The 21097-nt window shown below is 46.4% G+C and overlaps 1 protein-coding gene and 1 long non-coding RNA gene across 2 annotated transcripts in view; one reads left to right on the top strand and one right to left on the bottom strand.

The window, feature by feature from the left end:
* nphp4 (nephronophthisis 4) overlaps window positions 1-21097 on the bottom strand; it is a 139028-nt gene that overhangs the window by 103001 nt on the left and 14930 nt on the right. Inside the window, exons 4-6 of the mRNA XM_029248963.1 lie at window positions 7573-7751; window positions 7239-7303; window positions 921-1076 (exon numbers count right to left, since the gene is read on the bottom strand). Of these exons, the coding sequence (XP_029104796.1) occupies window positions 921-1076; window positions 7239-7303; window positions 7573-7751 (400 nt within the window). The remainder of the gene's footprint in view (window positions 1-920; window positions 1077-7238; window positions 7304-7572; window positions 7752-21097) is intronic.
* LOC108931089 (uncharacterized) lies at window positions 367-912 on the top strand. Its single transcript, XR_001965882.2, has 3 exons — window positions 367-440; window positions 655-765; window positions 859-912. It is a non-coding gene; the product is annotated as an uncharacterized LOC108931089 (long non-coding RNA).

The raw sequence follows: 21097 nt of genomic DNA, 5'->3' as shown, positions 1-21097 counted from the left end.
CTGGCTCCGGTACAGAGCTAAGTTCCCGTCCCCTTTGCATTCCTCCGTTACACAAAGGAGGTCTCCAGCATTCTGGCATCACGTTACACAATATGCAAATATGTCACTTTCTAGCATCACTCACTACACAGACTGATGTCAAACTGAATTGCTGTTTTTTTTTTTTTTTTTTTTTTTATTAGCAGCAGTGTGTAATACACACACACACACACACACACACACACACACACACACACACACACACGGGGCCGCGGGGAACCGGAGCCTACCCGGCAACACAGCGTAAGGCCGGGGGGGGGGGACACACACACAGGACGGGACGCCAGTCCGTTGCAAGGCACCCCAAGCAGGACTCGAACCCCAGACCCACTGGAGAGCAGGACCCGGACCAACCCACTGCGCCACCGCGCCCCCTCAGTGTGTAATATAACATTACTATTGTAAGTATTAATAACTGTAGTATTTTAGTAGTAGTATGAGCAGTATAAATAACTATTATTTGTGGCAATATTATTATTATTATTACACTGACTACTTCACTGGAGCGTTTAGCCATTAACTATTTTCCACCAGGACATATATTGTCTACAGTAACGTGTAATGTAAATTTTGCACACCAAGCTACTCACAATGATTCACCCATTTATGTTGCAGGGTCATTTTCAAAAGATAATCCAGGTTAAATACTTCACTCATGGGTCCAAGAGCACAGTTCGCCCTGGTACTAAAACTGGAAACCTTCAGGATACCAGTCAGTCCATAATGGTACATAATGCAAACTGTGGCTTTCTATTGTTCATTTGGGGCCCATGATTTATGCAAATTCATAATGATTCACTAATATCTGTTATATTAAAGGTGAACAGCCACTTGTCACGGGCATCCCACTTCCACCCCCAGCATTCTTCCCTCACCTTTACCTGTGATGTCAGAGGAGGGCACGACCCCAGGGATGGGCTCTGAGCCGGACACCAGCGTGTTCTGGGGGAGCAGGGCCATGACCAGCTGCAGTGGTGAGTGCGGCTGGAGGGAGTAGTGCAGGTAGACCCCCTCGAGCAGCTTGAGGAGCCCGCTCTCTGAAAGGACCAACAGAGCACTGCTCACACTGACCTTGCGGCTGGTGTTCAACAAGGGACCGCTGTGTCACTACAGTATTCCAACAGGGTAAAATATTCTCAGAAAATAACCAAAAGCAATACCATTCAACTCTAGGCAAAGTGTGAACCTGGGAATGCAAACAACAGCAATGAAAAGAACAGTGGTAGCAGCAGCAATACTACTACTATTGTTATTATTACTCCTTATTTGTATGAAAATTTTCCCTAAGGTGATTTACAATGTGAGGTTAGGACACCAACCTACTTAATCATTTACACATTTATATAGATGCACAATTTTTACTGTGTCATCCAGGGTAATTATCTCGATCAAGGGCACTATAGCAGGAGGTGGGATTCAAACCTGGGTCCTTCTTTAAAAGCCAAAGGCTGTAACCACTGCACTGCCTGCTACCCTAACAATAACAACAATAAAAGTTTTTTTCTGTACTTTGACAGGAAAGTTTTTATTACTGACAGTGAATTTCACAGGATTTTTCCATCTAAAAATCTTTTTTTTTTTTTTTTTTTTTATTGCAGTTCGGAATGATATTGAAATGCAACATTAAGAACAAAATTGTTGTTCTCGTGGAGTTTCACAGTGACACACCAAACCCGCACGCTCAAAATCACTGAACTCACCTCAACAACCGGTACCATGTTTGCAAATCGCAGCAGCCATAATGAAAGACAGAGCGGTGCATTGGGAAGGAGACGGGACGAGGGGGAAACGAGTCGCTGACAACATGAAATGGGTGAAGGAGCCTTCGTACCGAGAGACAATAACATTTTGGGCCATTAAATCACAACGGTCTTTATTATCGTGCTGTGATTTCGGCGATGGATCCAGACAACATTAACCCAATGATTCACATGTGTAACGAGTAAAAGAAAAATTAGCAAAAGACAGCAGTCCAACTCATTTATGACTGTTTGTGCATTTTAATGTCACTGAAAAGAATAGGGTAACAGAGTTTTAATGTTTAAGATACCACTTGAGTACTTTACTTATGGGTTTATCACAATATTTTAGTTTTTTTTTTTTTTTTAATGCTTTTAAGGGTAAAGGGTTTTAAAATCCCAAGTTCTAACCCTTAAAGAGTTTATTTATAATTGTTTTGAACCTGGGGGGTGTGGTGGTGCAGTGGGTTGGACCACAGTCCTGCTCTTCGGTGGGTCTGGGGTTCGAGTCCTGCTTAGGGTGCTTTGCGATGGACTGGTGTCCTGTCCTGGGTGTGTCCCCTCCAGCCTTGCGCCCTGAGTTACCGGGTTAGGCTCCGGTTCCCCGTGACCCCATATGGGACAAGTGGTTCTGAAAATGTGTGTGTGTGTGTGTGTGTGTGTGTGTGTGTGTGTGTGTGTGTGTGTGTGTGTGTGTGTGTTTGTTTTGAACCTCTGATGGTTTTCACGTTCTTTATTTGGAAAGACAAGAATATGATCAGATGAGCGTATGAGCTCTATCACGTTTACAATGAGAAAGATTTTAATGACGTATGATGTGGATGTGTTTTTGAACTTTGGAGTGTTTTAATTAACTGTATGAAATAAAGTTGGAAAAAAGAATTAATCTGCTGTGATAAGCAGAGAAAGGCAGTTAGCTATGAGGAATCGCTTGAGTCAATGGATAAATAAAACCAGACAATTATGCTAATTATACTGTTGGAAAAAACTGCTGATATGTAACGGTAGGTCATGAAACGCCTCGATTTGCAAAGCTGTAAGCAGTACATGAGGTCTTAACCTTGTTTAAACATCAGGGAATCAATGGCATCCTCAGTGACCCCGTTGCCCAACGATCCGTTGGCTCCGTTAACATCAGCAGTCCGCAGATGAAAAGTCGTCTAACAAATGTTAGGCACCTGAAAATATCATAACGCCTCTTATTAGTACCTTCAAAAACCATATGCAGACAGCACTTTTCAGGCCTCATCAATCAGACTGGGTTTTCTGTGTGCCTCTGATCCACACCCTCCTGCCGCCCCCATAATGCCCCACGCAAAGTTAGAGGATCAAGCAGCGATGAGAACATAAGGAGCAGGAGAAGCAGGACGGTGACCCATATTCACAATCTAAATCTGCAGCGAGCAGCGGGACAAAAGTATGTCGCGTGCAGACAGCACCGGGGACTGCGGGGCAGCAACAGCCAAGGACGCAGACCACAGGGTCCCCCGTCGTCGAGCCACGTGTCGAACCTGCACGAGGTCTCATTGCCAGAGCGGCAGAAATTCAGTTTTTGTGTGCCATCAGAGGCGTGGATTTGCGAACAGGGTAATAGGTGACAGCTAACGTGGTCCCATCGAAAAACGCGTAAACTACCTTCTTTGTGTTTTCGAAAGGACTGATGTAAATGAAGGAAGTTTAGGCAAATAATGGTAAAATTTGTCGTGGGAGAGAAAGAAAATGCGTCCAAATTTAAATCCACAAAAAAAAAAAAAAAAAAAAGGATAGTTTCGGTGGCTGCGCCGCTTCATTTTGATCACAGCGGTTCAATTCAAAAACTGTGTGTAATTTCATGTGGAGGTGAACACCGCCAGGCTGCCTCTGCTTTTCTCACCGCAACACAAAGGAGACGATCCCGGCGTCAGGGTTTACTCCAGGCTAAGGCCGACCTTCACATCAAAGGACCCCTTTCAAAGTAGCATTACGCAAGTCTCTCAAACTTCCCGGCTTACTTTTATACATCCTTGCCGGAGATGGACCGGAACTTCGCCACCCTGTGACACAAACCATTAGCAGGGCAGGAGCATGCAGGAAGGAAGAGCTGATGGCTGAAATCCTCCGTCCATTACAGGCGAGACCCCAACCACGAGCCCAACGACCGGGTCGGAGTTCCAGGCACATTGAGACAGCGCATTAGGCACATCGCTTCTTCTCTCGGTGGATCTCCCTCCTGCCAAATGGCCCCACCGGAACGGAAGATAACCCTCCCCTCTCTTATTGCAGTCACACATTCCTGCGGCCCAGTTGTGGCGGTGCTCACTGCGGAAACCGTTGTTTGACGACAAAATTAACACGCAATAATCTGCATTGTTCCGGCTCCCACAAAGCACCCGGTTAAGCCGTTCAGTCAAATTAGTGGCACTGATACTGTATGAATCGATGTTAAAAACTCTGCTCGCCTTAACCTGCTGGATGCCGGTGCTTCATTAGTCCTCTGTGGGATACGCCACGGAAGCGAGAGCCCACTGCTGAGGTTGATTAGAGGCCCTGCTGAGAGCGCAGGGGGAAACAAAAGGGCTGGAACGTTGCTTGGCGGGGGGAAGGTCCTCCATACTGTCCCTGCTGCGGGACCGCAAAGTGGGGAAGCCACAGGCTGCTTTGCACCATCCACCACACACCTTCCACGTGCTGCCAGGGATGTGGACGATTGCATCTGCCTGGGGCACGAGGGTAATCCAAAGGGTATACCATGGTGTTGTTAGATCCAGCTCAGCATTGGGCTAGGCCCTGTGTACTTCCCCCAACCGAGTCACAAAAGACAGAAGCGCTTTAGATCCAGACGGCCAGTTCTGCCCAACACCTTCCAGCACACATTACACAAATAGCTGCCTATGGAATAGATACGAAGAGTAAAAATGATCGTGACAGATGGTGTGATGCAAGTTTATGAAGCTGTTGGAGTGGTCAGGAGAGAAGGGGGTCCAAAAGAGATCTGTTGTCACTGAAAACCTTTGACGGATTCAGCAGCTCCAAGGGAACTTTTTTTTTTGTTTGACATAGAAAATTGATCAGGAAATGAGCTGTAACCTTTTCTCAGCTCTTCTGCAGCAGCTCCCAGAAATGTTATTTCAGGATTCTTGTCCAGAACTCCAGTTGTCCCTATTTGTCCCATTTGTTTGTGTTGACAAAGGAACCTTTTTGCTTCACTCAGACTGAAACACTTGACATTTTAAGATGGACAGATGGAAACTCATGGATGGATGGACTGATAGACAGCGGACAGTAAGACAGAGACAGACAGACATACATCAGGGCAGATGAAAAGCCAAACAGGTGGACAAACCGACAAAGACAGACAAATGGACATATACATAAACAGGCAAAAGGACAAAGAGCCAGACAGACTGACCAGCGAACAAGCACCCAGAGGTTAATGGACGGACAGACAGACAGACAAACAGGCAGGCAGGGAAAGAGATGAATGGACGGCCAGGTAGACCGTGGACAACCAGAGACAGACAAAGGGTGAATGGACAAAGCAGCGATCGAGTGGATCAGGAGAGAAGGACAGGGAGGCAGGCAGGAAAGAGAGAGAGATGGATGAACAGAAAGATGAACAGACACGCAAACAGGCAAAAAGAATAGGCAGGCAGACAAACATAAATGACAGGTGGAGGACAGACAGACGGAGAGATAATTGGACAAAGGGACAAAAACCTGGAGAAGGTAGTACTTGTACCACGTACTACGCAGGAGCATTCATTCATGCATTTAAAAGAAGCGACTCCTTTGCCGTTTCTTTGAACGGCTGCTGTCCCCGAGATGACGCTTCCAGGGCTTAACAGCACCCTCAACTACTTCCTACGTCCTCATTACAAACGGCAGCGTTTCAAAGACGACGCACCTCTCGTCGGAGCTCCCGCCGGCGATTGCCCTCGCAGAGCGTGACACGGGTGCAATTACATGGAGTTGATTGAACCTGCAAGGCTGCTAGAACTCGTCCAGTGAAAACCAGTAACAAAGAGTCATAAAGGTGTCGTCCCCCGCCCCCCCCCCCACATCACTGCACTACTGTTTGTTTAGCGGGGGCCGTTACCTTAACAACCTTCCGCTGGTAACTGAAGGCCTTTTGCTCGAATGAAATCTAACAGCTAATTATGTTCGGTCTTGTCACTGTCCAGCGACCCAAAGACCTCGGAGGATGCTGGATGAGGATGGACTTCCTTTTCGTGTCCCCCAAGGACTACAGCGCCGAGCTCATTAACGCGACTCAATTAGTCTCAGACACTCAAACACACACACACACACACACACACACACACACACACACACACACACACACACACACACACACCTCAGCAACACAGGGCTTTAGCACATTTCTCATGCATTAGGTCACAGGACATTTTTAATGAATTGCATTACAATATATTGCTGTGTCTTTACGTCCATAAAATACTAACTTCTTTGAATTGTTACATTTAGACATTGTTTTTTATAAATTATTATGTTGATAAAATAGACGCGGCAGAGCGGTTAAGAACTGCTGCCTTTGAACTCGAAAGGACCCAGGTTCAAATCCGACCTCCTGCTGCAGTGCCCTTGATCAAGGTACTTACCACGAATGCGTACATTAAAATTACCCTGCTGTATAAATAACTGTAGGTAGCTTAATAAAACTAAAGCTATTAATAGCTATAAAGCTATTAATAAAACAGAGAGCAGGTGGCATAGTGGTTAAGAGGTGCCGTCTTTGGACATGAAGGACTCAGATTCGAATTTGACCTGCTGAAGTGCCCTTGATCAAGGTACTTTTCACGAATGGATAAAAAATTACCCTGTTGTATAAACAGGTTAACAACTGTCGATAGCTTAACTCATTTCATTTTAGAGAAAAGAATCAGCTAATAGAGTAAATACACACACACATCTTTAGAGCCGCTTGTCCCATATGGGGTCACGGGGAACCGGAGCCTACCCGGCAACACAGGGCGTAAGGCCAGAGGGGGAGGGAACACACCCAAGACGGGACGCCAGTCCATCGCAAGGCACCCCAAGCGGGACTCGAACCCCAGACCCATCGGACAGCAGAACTGTGGTCCAACCCACTGCGCCACCGCACCCCCTATTCTAATAGAGTAAATAAATAATAATAATAATAATAATAATAATAATAATAATAATAATAATAATAATAATAATAATACAACACACTCAAGCTATGTGTAAAAACTGACAACAAAGAAATGTCAATGTGAAGAGAAACGAAGAAGTGTCTAAAGCAGCAGAAACTTCCCAAACTGCAATTTCACACATCGGTGATGAGAAGCGTTATTTTCCAGAAAGATAAAAAGTTGAGAGGGAATTTAGGCTCGGGGTACTCAGCATTTCAGACCTCGACTGGGTCATTCTTACGAACAAAGCGGAAAGGAAATCCCGTCTTAAGCAGGCAGGAAGCGGGGAGGGAACTGGGACACTCACGCTCTGCGGGGTCCTGCAGTGCCGGGTGAAGCAGGGCCCTCGGGGTCCCCTGGTACACACACAACCTTCGGGAGGGTAAGAACAAAGGCAGGTGAGCGCCTTTTTCATGGGAACGACACTCGGCGTCGTTATTCGGTCGCTCCCACGTGACTCGCGGGCGGACAGAGCGCGCCGTCTACCGTTGCGTCGATAACGGCAAATCGCACGTAGCAGTACTTAGGAGAACGTCGGAACAAGAGTGGAAAAACACCCATAGCTTAAAAAAGAAATGATATTTTCCTGCTATTTCATCATTCCACCAATTTCAGCTGTAATGTTACAGCATCTGTCTCACCTCCTCTGTGGCTGAGAGTCAGGAGGTTCCGCCGGATCGCCCTTGCCGGGAAAGAGGCGTAGTATTGCAAAGCCGCAGCCCAGTGCATGCTGGGAGCCGTCGGATTTGTCCGCCACGGACACGACCTCGACGACGGCCACCACGCCGGGTATCCTGAGCGAGGTGTGGAAGTAGAGGACCTGGAAGGAAATGAAGTTACGAATCGACTTTGCTCGCCTGCACGACAGCAAGGAAAGTCCATTCCGTTTTCTAGCAAAAGTAAACATAGAAGGGTCACATTTGTTTTAAGACCTGCCGTTCCACAAATAATCGGCCCAAAGAAACCTCTCCCCCTCCCCCCGATGCGAGTAATTTCTTCTTTAAAAGTCTGTAAGCAAGCTGTCCACCAAAGTGATAAGATGAATGACCCCTCTTAAACACTTCCCCATAAAAGCTGCTAGCCTAAGCTCAACTCAGCAATATTTCCCGTGCGAATACGGCGCGAAGATAAATAAAAGCTAGCGGCGACTTTGCTGACCCTGTTTGTACGGGAGTCTCGTCGCAAAATCCAGCGGAAAGGCCATTCATCACGATTAATCAGATGAGAAAAACTATTACGGTGATGAACCGTACACGCGAAAGGTCCATCTACGCTCACGATTTTTCCAGCGGACTTTTGAAATAAGCTACAAGGCAAAGCGACCCGGGATCGATTGCAAGGGGCATCACCGTCGCTCTTCGACGTCAACCATCCATGATCAAGGAGAACTTTTTAGAGTCATAAGCGCATGTAAATGTTAAAATAAATAAAATATACAGCTACGGTGGAAAAAATGTCGGAACTCTGCCTTCTGGAGGGAGATTTTACCGATGGCATAAAATTGCAAAAGGTCAAGAGGCATCATTGACCTCCTTGACAACCACATGGACTTTTCCCCACGGAAACTCCCCGCTGCATCATGGCGCTCACATTATGGCTCAACCCAGTTAAGTTTAGCTTTGGCCCTTGTTTTGCGGCATGACGGGAGGCCCGGTGTTGACGTACGGAGACATTTTGCCAAGCGTCTCGGATGCACATATGCCTGTTTACCATCTGAACTAGGTCAGGCTGTGGATTATTCATTTGTTTATTGTTTGTTTGTTTATTGTCTTGTTTTTTTGCACCCAGCCATATCTCCACAACATCCAGTAATGATGCCAACCAAATTCTGGCCCTCAGAAATAACACATGAAGTCTTGCCTGACTTCACCACAGGAAGTACAGACTTGGATGCCATTGAGAAAACAGCTTGCGCTACAACACTGCCAGGAATACCATATGGTTTATCTAATGGGCTGTTATTTAATTTCGAAACTACTTTATTAACAAATCATTAACTGGGTGTCACAAGGGTAAACATTACCCCCCAAATCACAAAGGAAAACGAGAGATAATTGACCGGCGTTACAACTTCATCACTGTCGACGGGAGCGATGGTTTTCCGGGCGACCCACCGCGTACGCTGCTTTTTGTGTAAACACGGTCTGTCCTTAATTGATCTTGAATGGCCGTTCATTGAATTCAAAACACTTTATGTTAAACGTGCATGTTGCTTGCAAACTCTCTATAGTGTGTTTCAGCAGCTTGAGCCACTGACGTGAAACTGGATGACCTGGGTTTGAATCCCTGCTCCTGCTGCATTACCCTTGAACAAGGTACTTACCTCAAACTGATACAGTCAAAATTACCCAGCTGTATAACCGCATAAAACAGTGTGAAATTGCTTAGTATACAAACTCAACAATGTTGTTTTGGAGAAAAGTGTCAAATAAATAATGCTTAACGCATCATAGAACATCTCGCGCATCACTAATGTTACCGATTATTATGATCTCAGATTTATGAAAATACATCATTTTAAGGCATGAATAGGCAAGATTAATCAACTATTTAAATTTCATACTAATCCATTAAATAGATCACTAATGACTAAAAGGGACTGCATTTTATCAGCGCCAGCAATGGCAACAGTAGCGGTATCTTGACTAGTCCTCAGCTAGTATGTTCAGTTTACCACGGTATGAATTATATAAAAATCCAATAAAGAATGATTATTTACTCAGTTTGAACAATAATTAAAATACAATGTGGGAGAAAGGAGAGGGGCCGCGAACCACTGCACTACAGACATGCCCTGTTTGTCGGGGGCAAACTGGATCACGGCATTTCTGCACACCGACAAGTCGACTAATTGAACAGCTTGTAAGAAATTCCATACTGTACAGCATTTTCTCTTTTCAAAACCTGGAGACTCGACAAAAAATCCCAACCTTTTGTTGTTTCCTTTGTATTGCTGTGAAGGCTGAGACAGCAGTACAAACGCAATGTTTAGCTGGCACGCAGAACTAAAGAGCTGTCTCCAGCTTCCCTCCGAATGTGTATTATTATGTAGGCTACGAGCCCCTTATGTAACGACTCCGGTTCAAAGTTATCTGCCATCTTCGCAACGATTATTTGTTGCCCGCTGAAGATCTCTGCATCGGCGCCGAACAGGGTAATTTAGCACTGCGAGCATCAGCCGTCCCCGCCTCACCCAGCGCATGCCGCACATCGAGCAGCGCACCTGACCTGAGTGATAACGCACCTTAGCTACACGGACGCTTCCCGTCGAAAGGCCTTCGATACCCAGCGTTCGCACTTCTACCGAACGGTGATCAATCACTTTATTTTATGTGTATTCATCACACCCGCAACAAAACCAAGCACGCACATCTTACATCATCGCGACCGCATTGATCATCTCAACCGATGACAACCATCGATTATAGTAAATACAATAAATAGAAGTGGGACGGCAACTTGCAATGATTTACTCATTTATAAACCTCGGAAATTTTACTGCATCAATTAAGGTGATTACCTTGATCGATGGTACTAAAGCAGGAGGTGGGATATGAACCTGTGTCCAAGTCCACACCACTATGCCACCTGCTGCGGTGCTGCGAGTTGCGCTTTATGTTATAACTGCCAAAAATCTTTATACATCACGCACGTGTTACGACTCTGCGTGACTTTTCCAAGATCGGAGCACCTGGATTGGACGATCCCTGACGCAAATCGAATGAACCAATCAGAAGGCACGTTTTGCCAGCCAGGGTGGTGTGATATCACAGTTACCCCAGGGTAATTAACCAACAGCAGACAGACCACCACGTGCCCCCGTCTCGGGGTAACGCCAGGAAGATGGTCCCCTAGCTGGGAAGCAAAACGCTTCGTCAACAACACGCTACGACGACGAGGTTGTCAACTCCCCCAACTCCTCAACACTATATTCAATGCGTGGCGCCGCCAGCCTCCCGTCGCTTCCGAAATCCCTCGGCGATTTGGTCTCGGTCGGCACCAGACCCGCTCGTCCCCGCGTGGAATTGGAGCCGTTCTGATTGGACAGAGGAGGCCACGTGTCATGAGACCAAAAACTACGTAATTGGGGGAAGGGGTGGAAAAATCGTGCTGGAAGACGTAAGAACCAGAATTAAAGGACGGCAGAGACGAGAGCGTTCAATTAGGAGCGCCGTCCTTGTCAAAGCGCTCTTCCCGCACTCCGAAAATGCGCGCTGACCCTTGTCTTGTTACCCAGTCTCTCACCACGGTAAAGTCTAATGGCTGGCGAGGTGGAAATTCCTCCCGCTGATTTCAATCTACGGCGAGCTACACCCCTTTGGTGAGAAATTGGTGTCCTTTCGCATTGTTTAACAAGACAACAAATTTAATGAGCGCATCTTCCACAGGCCTGACGGACCCATGGAGTCAATATAAGCTCTTCAGATCTTCCTCTAATGGATTTTTTTTTTTTTTTTCTCTTCTTCCCCCTTTCATCACCGACCTCGTCTGACCTCCAGAGCAGCGCTGACGGTGCGAGCCGAGGCCGGGGTAACAAACCGAGCTCCTGCCAAGCCTCAGATGTGTCGTTCGCGTTCCCACCCGTTCTCCTCGCCTTCTCGGTCCAATTAGACGTTAATTACCTTGACTGCTCGGAGTGGTGCGTTTCATCCAAAGCACGAGCTCGAAATATTTCCCGCGCACAGCGCGAAACGGCCGCGCTGCTCAGACACGTTCCTCTTCAAGGCGTATAGAGCCCGATTATCGAAATTTTCCTAAAATAGATTTTCCAATAAATAATTAGAATATTCATTGAACTGACTTTAAGGCTATATTCTTAAAAGCTCGACACTTATTAATAGCGTAATATCACAAACTACTCATACGTGCTATAATTTTATTACGGTTTATATATTTTTTTTTGGTTAGAATTTAATTTTTTAGGTCAGGGGGATAAAGTGACTCCAGTGGTTTAGGGGGTTTACGAGTACATTTAGAAATAGACAATTTATACAATAGTGACTACCTTTAGTCATATGTAACTGCAGTTTTTCCTCTTTTAACACATTTTTACAGCCCTGCATGTTTGTGTACATGTAATATTTGTTACGCTGAGAAAATGCACCGGGATATTTTTTTTTTTTTTTTTTTATTCCCATTCAAGATCAGAAAGGCACGATGGAAAAAGGACGGTGAAATATTAAACAAACGAACTGCTTGCTCTTTTTGCTGAATGACAGCACCCTGTCAAAATCCAGGTCTGTTTATTTAGTGCCTATGAAATATGACTCTGGGAAACGTGTGTCAATTTACCATTAGAATCTGGTCAGGACGTGAAAATGGACAGCAGCAAATTTGTTCCCTAGAGCTGGAAAACACTGTGCTTTTAAGTAATGTTTTGTTAAACAATCCATTTTAATTTTCTGAAAGTCGCACCCATTATTTGTTTATGTCTAAGACTAAATGCGCTCGAAATGAATATGACACCCTTAATAGTCCACGAGAGCGTTTCATTTCGTCGGCCACGGCCGGGGCGTAAAAACATCTGTTAGCGCTGTTTGGGCAATTTGCCGGCACCGAAATCAATTCATCAGGGCGGCCCTGTCCGACACCTCCGAAGTCTTTAATAAACAGGCTGAAGGAGCTCGCTGTGGGGGGCACGGGGTCTCGGGGAGGAAGAAAAACACGCGCACGGACTTTATGCGGCTCGATTCATTATATTCCGTGACAAAACTTAATAGGGAGCACAGGGGTGAAGTGGTGTTTGGTGTCAACGGTGTTGTAATCAGGCAGAGTGAGCCATTCCTAAAGAAAAACTGAAGCTCTGTATGTGTGTGTGAAGTCGTTCCAGGACGGGAAACCCTGCTCCCTGGCAGCCGCGCTAATTCCACTTGTGTAATGGTGTTGAAAAGCCTGCCGGGCCTGGGGGTCCGCTCTCGGCGCGACTCTCCGGCGCGCAACGAGACTCGGGAGCTCCGCGCACGCTTGCTCTGCGTTAACATCAAGCGCGGGCACGGAGCGGAAAAGTTTCCATTGGTTCGTTTAGAAATTTGACGCATTTCTCCAAAGTCACTTCCAGTTCCGCTGGTCCTCCAGCTACGAAACATGACTTGACAACCACCTGGACTTACAGTACAGTCATATTATTTTCCGGGCCCGGGGTCTGGCCGCAACCTCTAACAGCAACTGCTCCGTAATAACATCGTATCAAGCAGGATCATTATATTTACATTTTTACATGTATTTATTTAGCAGACACTTTTCTCCAAAGCGACTTCCAAGGAACTCTATGTAGTGTTATCAGCCCACACTCCTTATTCACCCCGGTGACTTACACTGGGTCACTCATCCATACATCAGTGGAACACAATCTCTCTGTCACTCACACACTATGGGGGAACCTGAACAACATGTCTTTGGAGTGTGGGAGGAAACCAGAGCACGCGGAGGAGACTCATGCAAACACGAGGAGAACATGCAAACTCCACACAGACCGAGTGGGGATCGAACCCACGTCCTCTCGCGCCGCCCAGGCGAATGTAAAATATTTGCATTTATTTCTTGAGCTGATGCTTTACTCCAAAGTCACAATATTAAACTACTTACAATTATTCATTTATACAACTGGATAATTTTACTGGACCAATTCAGGGTACATACTAGACCTGGAGATGGGATTCAAACTAGCAACTCCTGGACCCAAAAAGTGGCGCTATCCACTACCAGCTGCCCACATACTACACACACACAGAGAAATTTTATACATACATACATATTATATATATATACATACACACAGACACACACATTGTCCAAAAACTGCTCATCCATAGGGGGGTCACAGCAAACCGGAGTCTAACCCAGCAACACAGGGCACAAGGCCGGAGGGGGAGGGAACACACCCCAGGACAGGATGCCAGCCAATCGTAAGGCACCCCAAGCGGGACTCGAACCCCAGACCCACCAGAGAGCAGGACCCAGCCAAACCCGCTGCGCCACCACACTCCCTATATATACATATATATTTATACAAAATGTGTGTGTGTGCGCTACTCCATTTAATATAAATCTTCCGTCAGCACATGTTATGATGTGAGCACACGATACCTTTTGGGTACTATTATCTTTGTTGTTGGTTATGATATATTGACCCCTTTTAGTCAACATGGTGTTTTTCCCCTAAGAGGATTAAGGCTAAATTGCTTATTTTTTTATTCTTTCATTATTATTTATTAATTTTTCTACTATTTATATGTTTGGTCACTTCACACCCTACGGTGCTGCAAGCAAAGTTAATTTCCCTCCGGCATAAATAAACTTTCATTAATTTGTTATAGTTTGCAAGAGCAGGAGAGCCAGTTGAGAGAAGAGCGAGACAGAGATCGAGTCAGCGCGACACTGTAACCTTACTAGTTAGCGCTCGTCGCCAAGTCTTCGGCGCTCGATTCGGGCCCGCGGCTGATCTCCTCTGTCACACCAGACTGCCGGGGTTTCGTTGAGGACCATTTACGGCCCCGGTGCCACAACGCTGGGACCTGGAACTGAGCTCTGCAATGTGATTTTCAATTTAAGTCAGTGTGCACAGGGCTCTTATGTAATAAACCCACTAAGTTGCTCCACTAAGCTTTATGTATTGCCTACTCGCAATAACTGGCATCTCACTTGGGCAACGAGGGGGATGTGGAGACCGCGCACTGGGGAAGAGGGCAGGGAGCCTATTAAATAGAGAGATTAAAGCAAAAAGCGGCACGCACGCTGGCCCTCCGCGCGTCCATTTCGACATCCCTATTAATTACAGCCCTATTACAAAACTGTCCACGTTCCTAAAACCGGGGCAATTATTCTCAATAAATACCTACACGTAAATATACCTGGGAAACGCAAACTTCCCGAAATAATATGTGTAAGTGCTGGGTGACGGTTAATTGCGGATCATCGCGCTGAATTAAATAAGGAAATAATACGATAGAAATATTCAGGCCGTGTCGTCCAACCAGTTTCCGTCTTACTCAACCGGTGTGAGTCACGCTTAATTCCGATACTATATCTGCATTACCGCCATTTCAAATGCATAGGATTAAACAAACCATTATTCCCCCCCTTTATTCCTCCAGTCCGAGGTTTTGATTAAATTTAAATCCAGCACATTTTTCTACTGCAGGATCATTTCACATTTCTGACAGCACAAGTCAGCATCCATCCAGAAGGGGAGCGATGATATATTGAAATATAAAAGTGCGCTCACTCTTTTATCCTTACCCACAAGTTCAACGGGGGCCGCTGAGCAATAACCGCACGGTAGTGACATCACAGGTGGCAACAACCATGTAACCAAGGTAATATATGTAGCGCTACAGGTTTAATAACATATAACGGAGTGCTCGAGAAATACATGCAAATGAATGCACGCAAAAAAAAAAAGGAAAAAAAAAAACAACAGGCTTACAGATAACATCTATGTGGAAAGCTTGCGCATTAATTAATAACGAATAACCGAGAAATACGACGTACCTGTCAAAACCCTACAGTGAGATGTTGCCAGCTATAAATTACTGTATTATCCATGAAAGCTTGCTGGAAAGAACTCCCATGAATGATATCATAATTAAGCTAAAATCCAAGGATGGAAAGTGGCTGCAACAACATCTCCTGCTGTTTTTTTTTTTTTTTTCCCCCCCACCAAACAAAAGCAATTCCATAGGAAGGTAAAAATACAGCAGCAAATCTATACCTTCTGTTCCTTACCCCGATTTTATAGTGGTTAGAGCTGATGCCTGTTAAAAATAGATCCAGGTTCGAATCCCGCCACGGCATGCAAGAATGCTGACCACACCCACCTCTGGGATTACTGGTCACTCCTGATGAGGACCAGGTGCGGCCAAAGTATTCGGAGAGACTATTGGACGACTGGAGTGTGTTACACTAAAGAGCGGTGCCTGGCAGAGCCTGGATGCTGTCGCTGACAAAAGCTCCTCTTTTTGCATTTTATTATGTGTGTTTACACTTTGTTTTTTTATTTAATCTTTAATTAAATACAATACAAAGCCCACCTTGTACCGCCCAGCATGCAACAACCGACTCCCTCTGTAATACCATTAATGAAGGGATGAATTTACCCGAACTGCTCCAGTAAAAAAAAAAATTACCGAGCTGTAAAAATGGGGGGAACATAATTGTAAATAGTTTAACATTTTTACATTTATTCATTCAAGCAGACGTTTTTCTCCAAAGCGACGTTCCTTCTCAGAGAAAATAGGATTTGTACATTACATTACGAGAAAGAGAGACATGGCTACAGACGTGTGATTCTTATATAAACCTAGTTTGTTTCTTTCCTTTTTATGCACCGATGTTAATCGCACGAGTAGGTATAAAACGCAGGACAGACTAATCCTGATTACCTTCCAACAATTTCTTTTTTTTTTTTTTTAAAAGGTACACAAACATATATATATATTTTCAGAACCGCTTGCCCCATACGGGGTCGCGGGGAACCGGAGCCTACCCGTGTACACAGGGCAAAAGGCCGGAGGGGGAGGGGACACACCCAGGACGGGATGCCAGTCCGTCGCAAGGTACCCCAAGCGGGACTCGAACCCCAGACTCACTGGAGAGCAGGACCCTGGTCCAACCCACTGCGCCACCGCACCCCCCTGGTACACAAACATTTACGATCGTAAAGTTACGGCGCATGAACGTTTACACCACATATGAGCTTGAGAGACCAGATTTTAAGTGACTTTGAAAAAAATCCATCAGCTACATGAATAGTCAAACAATTTATTCGTATTTAGTGCTCTAACCTGAAGATGGACAGGGAAACAAATGAAAAACCAAAAACAAGGGACCGACCAACACACCTAACGCAAATTTGTAAGGCCTAAGATACATACGTGAATAAATACGAGATACGGTCGACACTGGTGAGAATGAATATTAAGTGTTAATAAAGTGGACAACCGGCAACGCAGGAGGGGAAAACGCAAACTAAAGGTTGCGCCACACTATAAGACAACAGAATTCCACAAACTCGAGAGTTGTCGAGTTTTTACGAAATCTGCGTAGCTACGCTAAAAATTCGAGGCCGTAGGAGCGCCGACGAGGCCAAGCGTTTCGACGGGATGGTTTCCGTAGTCGTTTCTTGCAAACGGTAGGAGCTTCGGCACGTTTTACTCTAGACAGTTGCGTACGCGATCCTGCGTAACGGTTAAGGCCCCAGGATCCGTCGCCCGCTTCACCGGGAAGGCCTTTGCGATTCCGAAAAAGCGCAACAACTTCGGGCGCCAAAAAGGAGGGAACATTCTGGCACAACCCAAAGCTCCATGAGCGAAACGTTCTCTTTTCTTAGCGGACACTTTTATCCAAAGACAGTTAACAAAAGCCACCGGAGTTCTTACAATTTGCCAATTCAATGGAGTCGGACGTCCTACTCAAATGCAATGAATTTTTACGCGCCGGAGTCCACATATCCGCAGGATTAGCCTCAGGGGAAACCGGTCACCCGTCCCAGCTTCACAGACGGCACGAGAAAGGAACTTTATAAGCCGCTCAGATCCTCCGCATCTCGCCATCTCGGGTAAGATGCGGAGATTTATTCCTCGGATCCACATTCCGAACTCCTTTCACGAAAAAGGCTTCAGCGGGCGGCTTGTTCGTGCAGCGCCGCCGAGCAAGGACGGCGACGTAGGACTTTCCTTTACCATTTTATTACCTGCGCCACAAATAGAAGTCTTCACCGCTTGACAAAATTTATGAAGTTAGTGTCAGAACACAATGATGTAAGACACTACTTTGTGATCACTGCTATTTCTCCGCAATCGAACTGTCAGGAATATATATCAGTTCACAGGAACGGGAGCGCTCGGAGTGACAATAAAAAGCTGGCAACTTTATCTGAAATATTTATAACCATTTCTCTGTAAACTTCGGGAATATCGTCAGCGTTCCCATCCTCCCCCCTTCTTTTCTTTATTTCCATAATCTGAAACCATTTAAGGCTCTGAAGTCGAAAATATTATAATGTTAACTGGCAGCAACCAGGAGCACAGGCTCATTTATGCGTGAAGCGGCTTGCTGTTCCACGCACGCTTTTTGTCAAAGTGTCGTTAATGATGTTGCGAGAGTGACAGTCGGACTAAAACTCGGCAAAGGGAGAACGATGGCAAACGGCGCTTCTGCGTGACAAAGTGCGCCCCAAATTACACGCGTGAAGTCAAACAGGATTAAACAAACCAAAGCCACCCACATCATACATCCTACTGCATCCCCAGCTCCTTTGAACTGAAACAGCGACATCAGAGACGATGGCGGATGATGGGCATCGCGGCACCGGGGTGGTGGGACGCCGCGTGCACGTGTGTGTCTCTGGCTGGAAACGGCTCACTGAGCACATGTGGTGATCATTAATCTACACACTGTGACACATCCCAGCCTCTGCGCTGACAAATACAGTTTAGAAATAGGTGGTGGGGGGGGGGGGGGGCCACACCAACAACAGCGAACCTCTAACTACAGAATCCGATCAGTCCTCAAACCCCAGGATGAGCCTCTGGCCGGACCCCACTCGGAAGGGGTCCTAAATCGAGTCTGTTCCTTCTCAATTCCATCTCTGATGCGGTGGAACGAACACCCTCTGTCCCTCGGAGCTGCTGAATCCCTCCCTCATTCGGTAAGGGCCTCAAATCCATCTCTTGAGTCCAACACCATCTGCCACGATTATGATATTTGAATGTCACTTCTATAGGAGCTACCTGAGAGATGTGAACCAGCAACATGGTGTTGTCAGACACACGAGCTGGACTGATAATCCCGAGTCTGTATCTAAAGCTCATCTGTCGTTGATGCGCTTTTGTTTACTCCGAGTTTTACATCACTTTGGAGAAAAGGGTGCGACAGATAAGTAAACGTAAGAGTATAAGCAGAAGTGTGTGCCCGTGTATTCGGTTACAGGTTTACCATTTCCGCACCGTGTTAATACTTAGTTCTCACACTGCTCTTATGTGCCTATTAATTTCCAAAGCATTTCTTGGCTCTTCCACTTCACGACTTTTAAATTCTCTACGGATCAATTTGTACTACTGCTCGTTCCAGCCAATCATGTTTCATGATCAGAGAAGGGGCCGAGTCCAGGAAAATGTCCTCATTTATGTGCATTCCACCAAAAAAAGTTCAAATATCAGTAAATAACAAAAAAAAAAAAAAATTAAATGCCGAGTGTTGTCAATTACGCCCGTTATCCTCAAACCGCCGCCGCTTTGCCCGACATCTGAAAGAGAGCACGTTGTGCAAAACAGTCCTACGCTTTATACCGATACTAATTTGTCTTCTTTGAACAAAACACATAAGAGGGTTCGAGAGCTGCGACGTACGACTCGCGCCCGGTCCGCCGGAGTCCTCCCCACCCGGAAGGCGGGAGGAAGCGGGTTACATCCAGCTCAGTCCAGAACGCAGGGCCCCCGAGGAGCAGAGAGCTGCTGTTGAAAGTGATGCTGGCGGGTTATTTGGGGAGCGATTACATCACCGCCGTCACCTTTTAAAATGCCAGCACTCCGTGCCTTTCATCCAGATGCCCAGCCGGACCCATATACGTCCAAGTCGGGAGAGGCATCCAAATCTGACTCGGAGGACGGAGGGGGGTGACAACAAATTGAGGGAAGGAAAAAAAAAGTTCTGATTAAGGCACGTCGGGACGCTAGATAGTTGCCATCCAAATCGATTTGTTTCTTCACGTCGCTCGGGCGCATAGGACCGCATTTCAAAAACAGCTTGGGGGAGCGGTATACCGTGTTTTTATGTTCATTTACTGCACATGTTAAGCCATCATTCATCACTGACATTTACTCATCTCTCGACTTATGATGTTAAGCTACTTACGATTATTTACCCTGAATTGCTCCAGTAAAATTACCCAGTTGTATAAATGGGTACTACAGGCGGGATTCGAACCTACGACCTTCGGATACAAAGGCAGCGGCTGTAACCACCGCACTACCAGCTGCCCTTTACAATGTACAATCTTCAGGCACAGTGATCTATCCAAGTATGAATCTGGGTCATTTTTACCGTGTTAGTTCAGGGTAAGGACCTTCATCAAGAGGAGGTGGGACTGAAACCAGGGTCCTTCATGCGTAAGGCAGCAGCTCATAGCACTACACCGCCACGCTGGACCCAAGCACCGAGTAAGCGATGTTCTCACGATCCTGAGCGGCTGACAGCTAACAGCATTCTTGGAACCCTGGTTCGTCCCGCAGATGAAGCTTGAAAACTTCACACCGCCGCCGAGTTCCGACCGGAACGAAACCGGCCTCTCTGTGGACCCGAAAGAAGGTCACGCCCCTGAGCGGGAGGGTACGACACATCCAAATGCTACACCGTGAGCTGGGGAGGGGACGAGAACCAGGTGCGGCCAAAAAAGTCAAACTCCGCCCTCAATAACACGCATCGCAGCCTCTCCACAGGGTCTAAAAAAAAAAAAAACTCCTCCGGAAGGTTGCAGGTTCAGCTCTTTGGAGGACAGCACGGTTTTCTCAGCCCCGAAGCAAAGGCGCTTCGGTAAAATACCGTGTTTTCCTGCAACGTTCCAAGTTGCTCTCAACGAAGAAAATGACCCGGTTTAATACGTTTTCAATGCAGTGATCAAGGTGGGGCAAAATGGTGTTTTTATAGTAAAATTAAAATTAACAGTTAGTATTTTGTCTATCCGTTGAGTGACTGGCTTTCTAGGGCAGGGTCACGGGGTCCAGAGTCTACCCTGGAAGCACAGGCCAGGTCTAACTAGCAGTGTCCACTATCGAGATGCGAACCCCAATGAAACAAAGTTTCAACGGGGCCAGTAGGTGGCGTAGCGGTTAGAGACGCTGCCTTACGCTCAAAGGACCCAAGTTCAAACCCCACCTCCTTCTATAGTGACGCTGTTGAAAGTGCTGTAGAAAATGGGTAAATCGCTGTAATATTAAATTATCACACTGCACCGTCTGCACAAGCAGCTCCGAACGGCACCGCCGTTCACCGGAGAGGCGACGCTCCTTCGTGGCAAGGGCCACTCCGGCAGGCTGGGCTCGAGGACCCCCGCGTCGCGGATTGCGGCGCGTCTGGCTAAAACGAGGCCCCCGGGGGCCCTGGCGCCAGCGCGCAGTGTGTACCGGGGGAGCGGAAATGAGAAGTGGCCCTTGACGGCCGCAGCGAAGG

This window comes from Scleropages formosus, chromosome 2, assembly GCF_900964775.1.
Source record: "Scleropages formosus chromosome 2, fSclFor1.1, whole genome shotgun sequence".
In the NCBI taxonomy this organism is placed as follows: Eukaryota; Metazoa; Chordata; class Actinopteri; order Osteoglossiformes; family Osteoglossidae; genus Scleropages; species Scleropages formosus.
The sequence above is the reverse complement of the archived record's forward strand: the minus strand, read 5'-3'. Positions and strand labels throughout refer to the sequence as shown.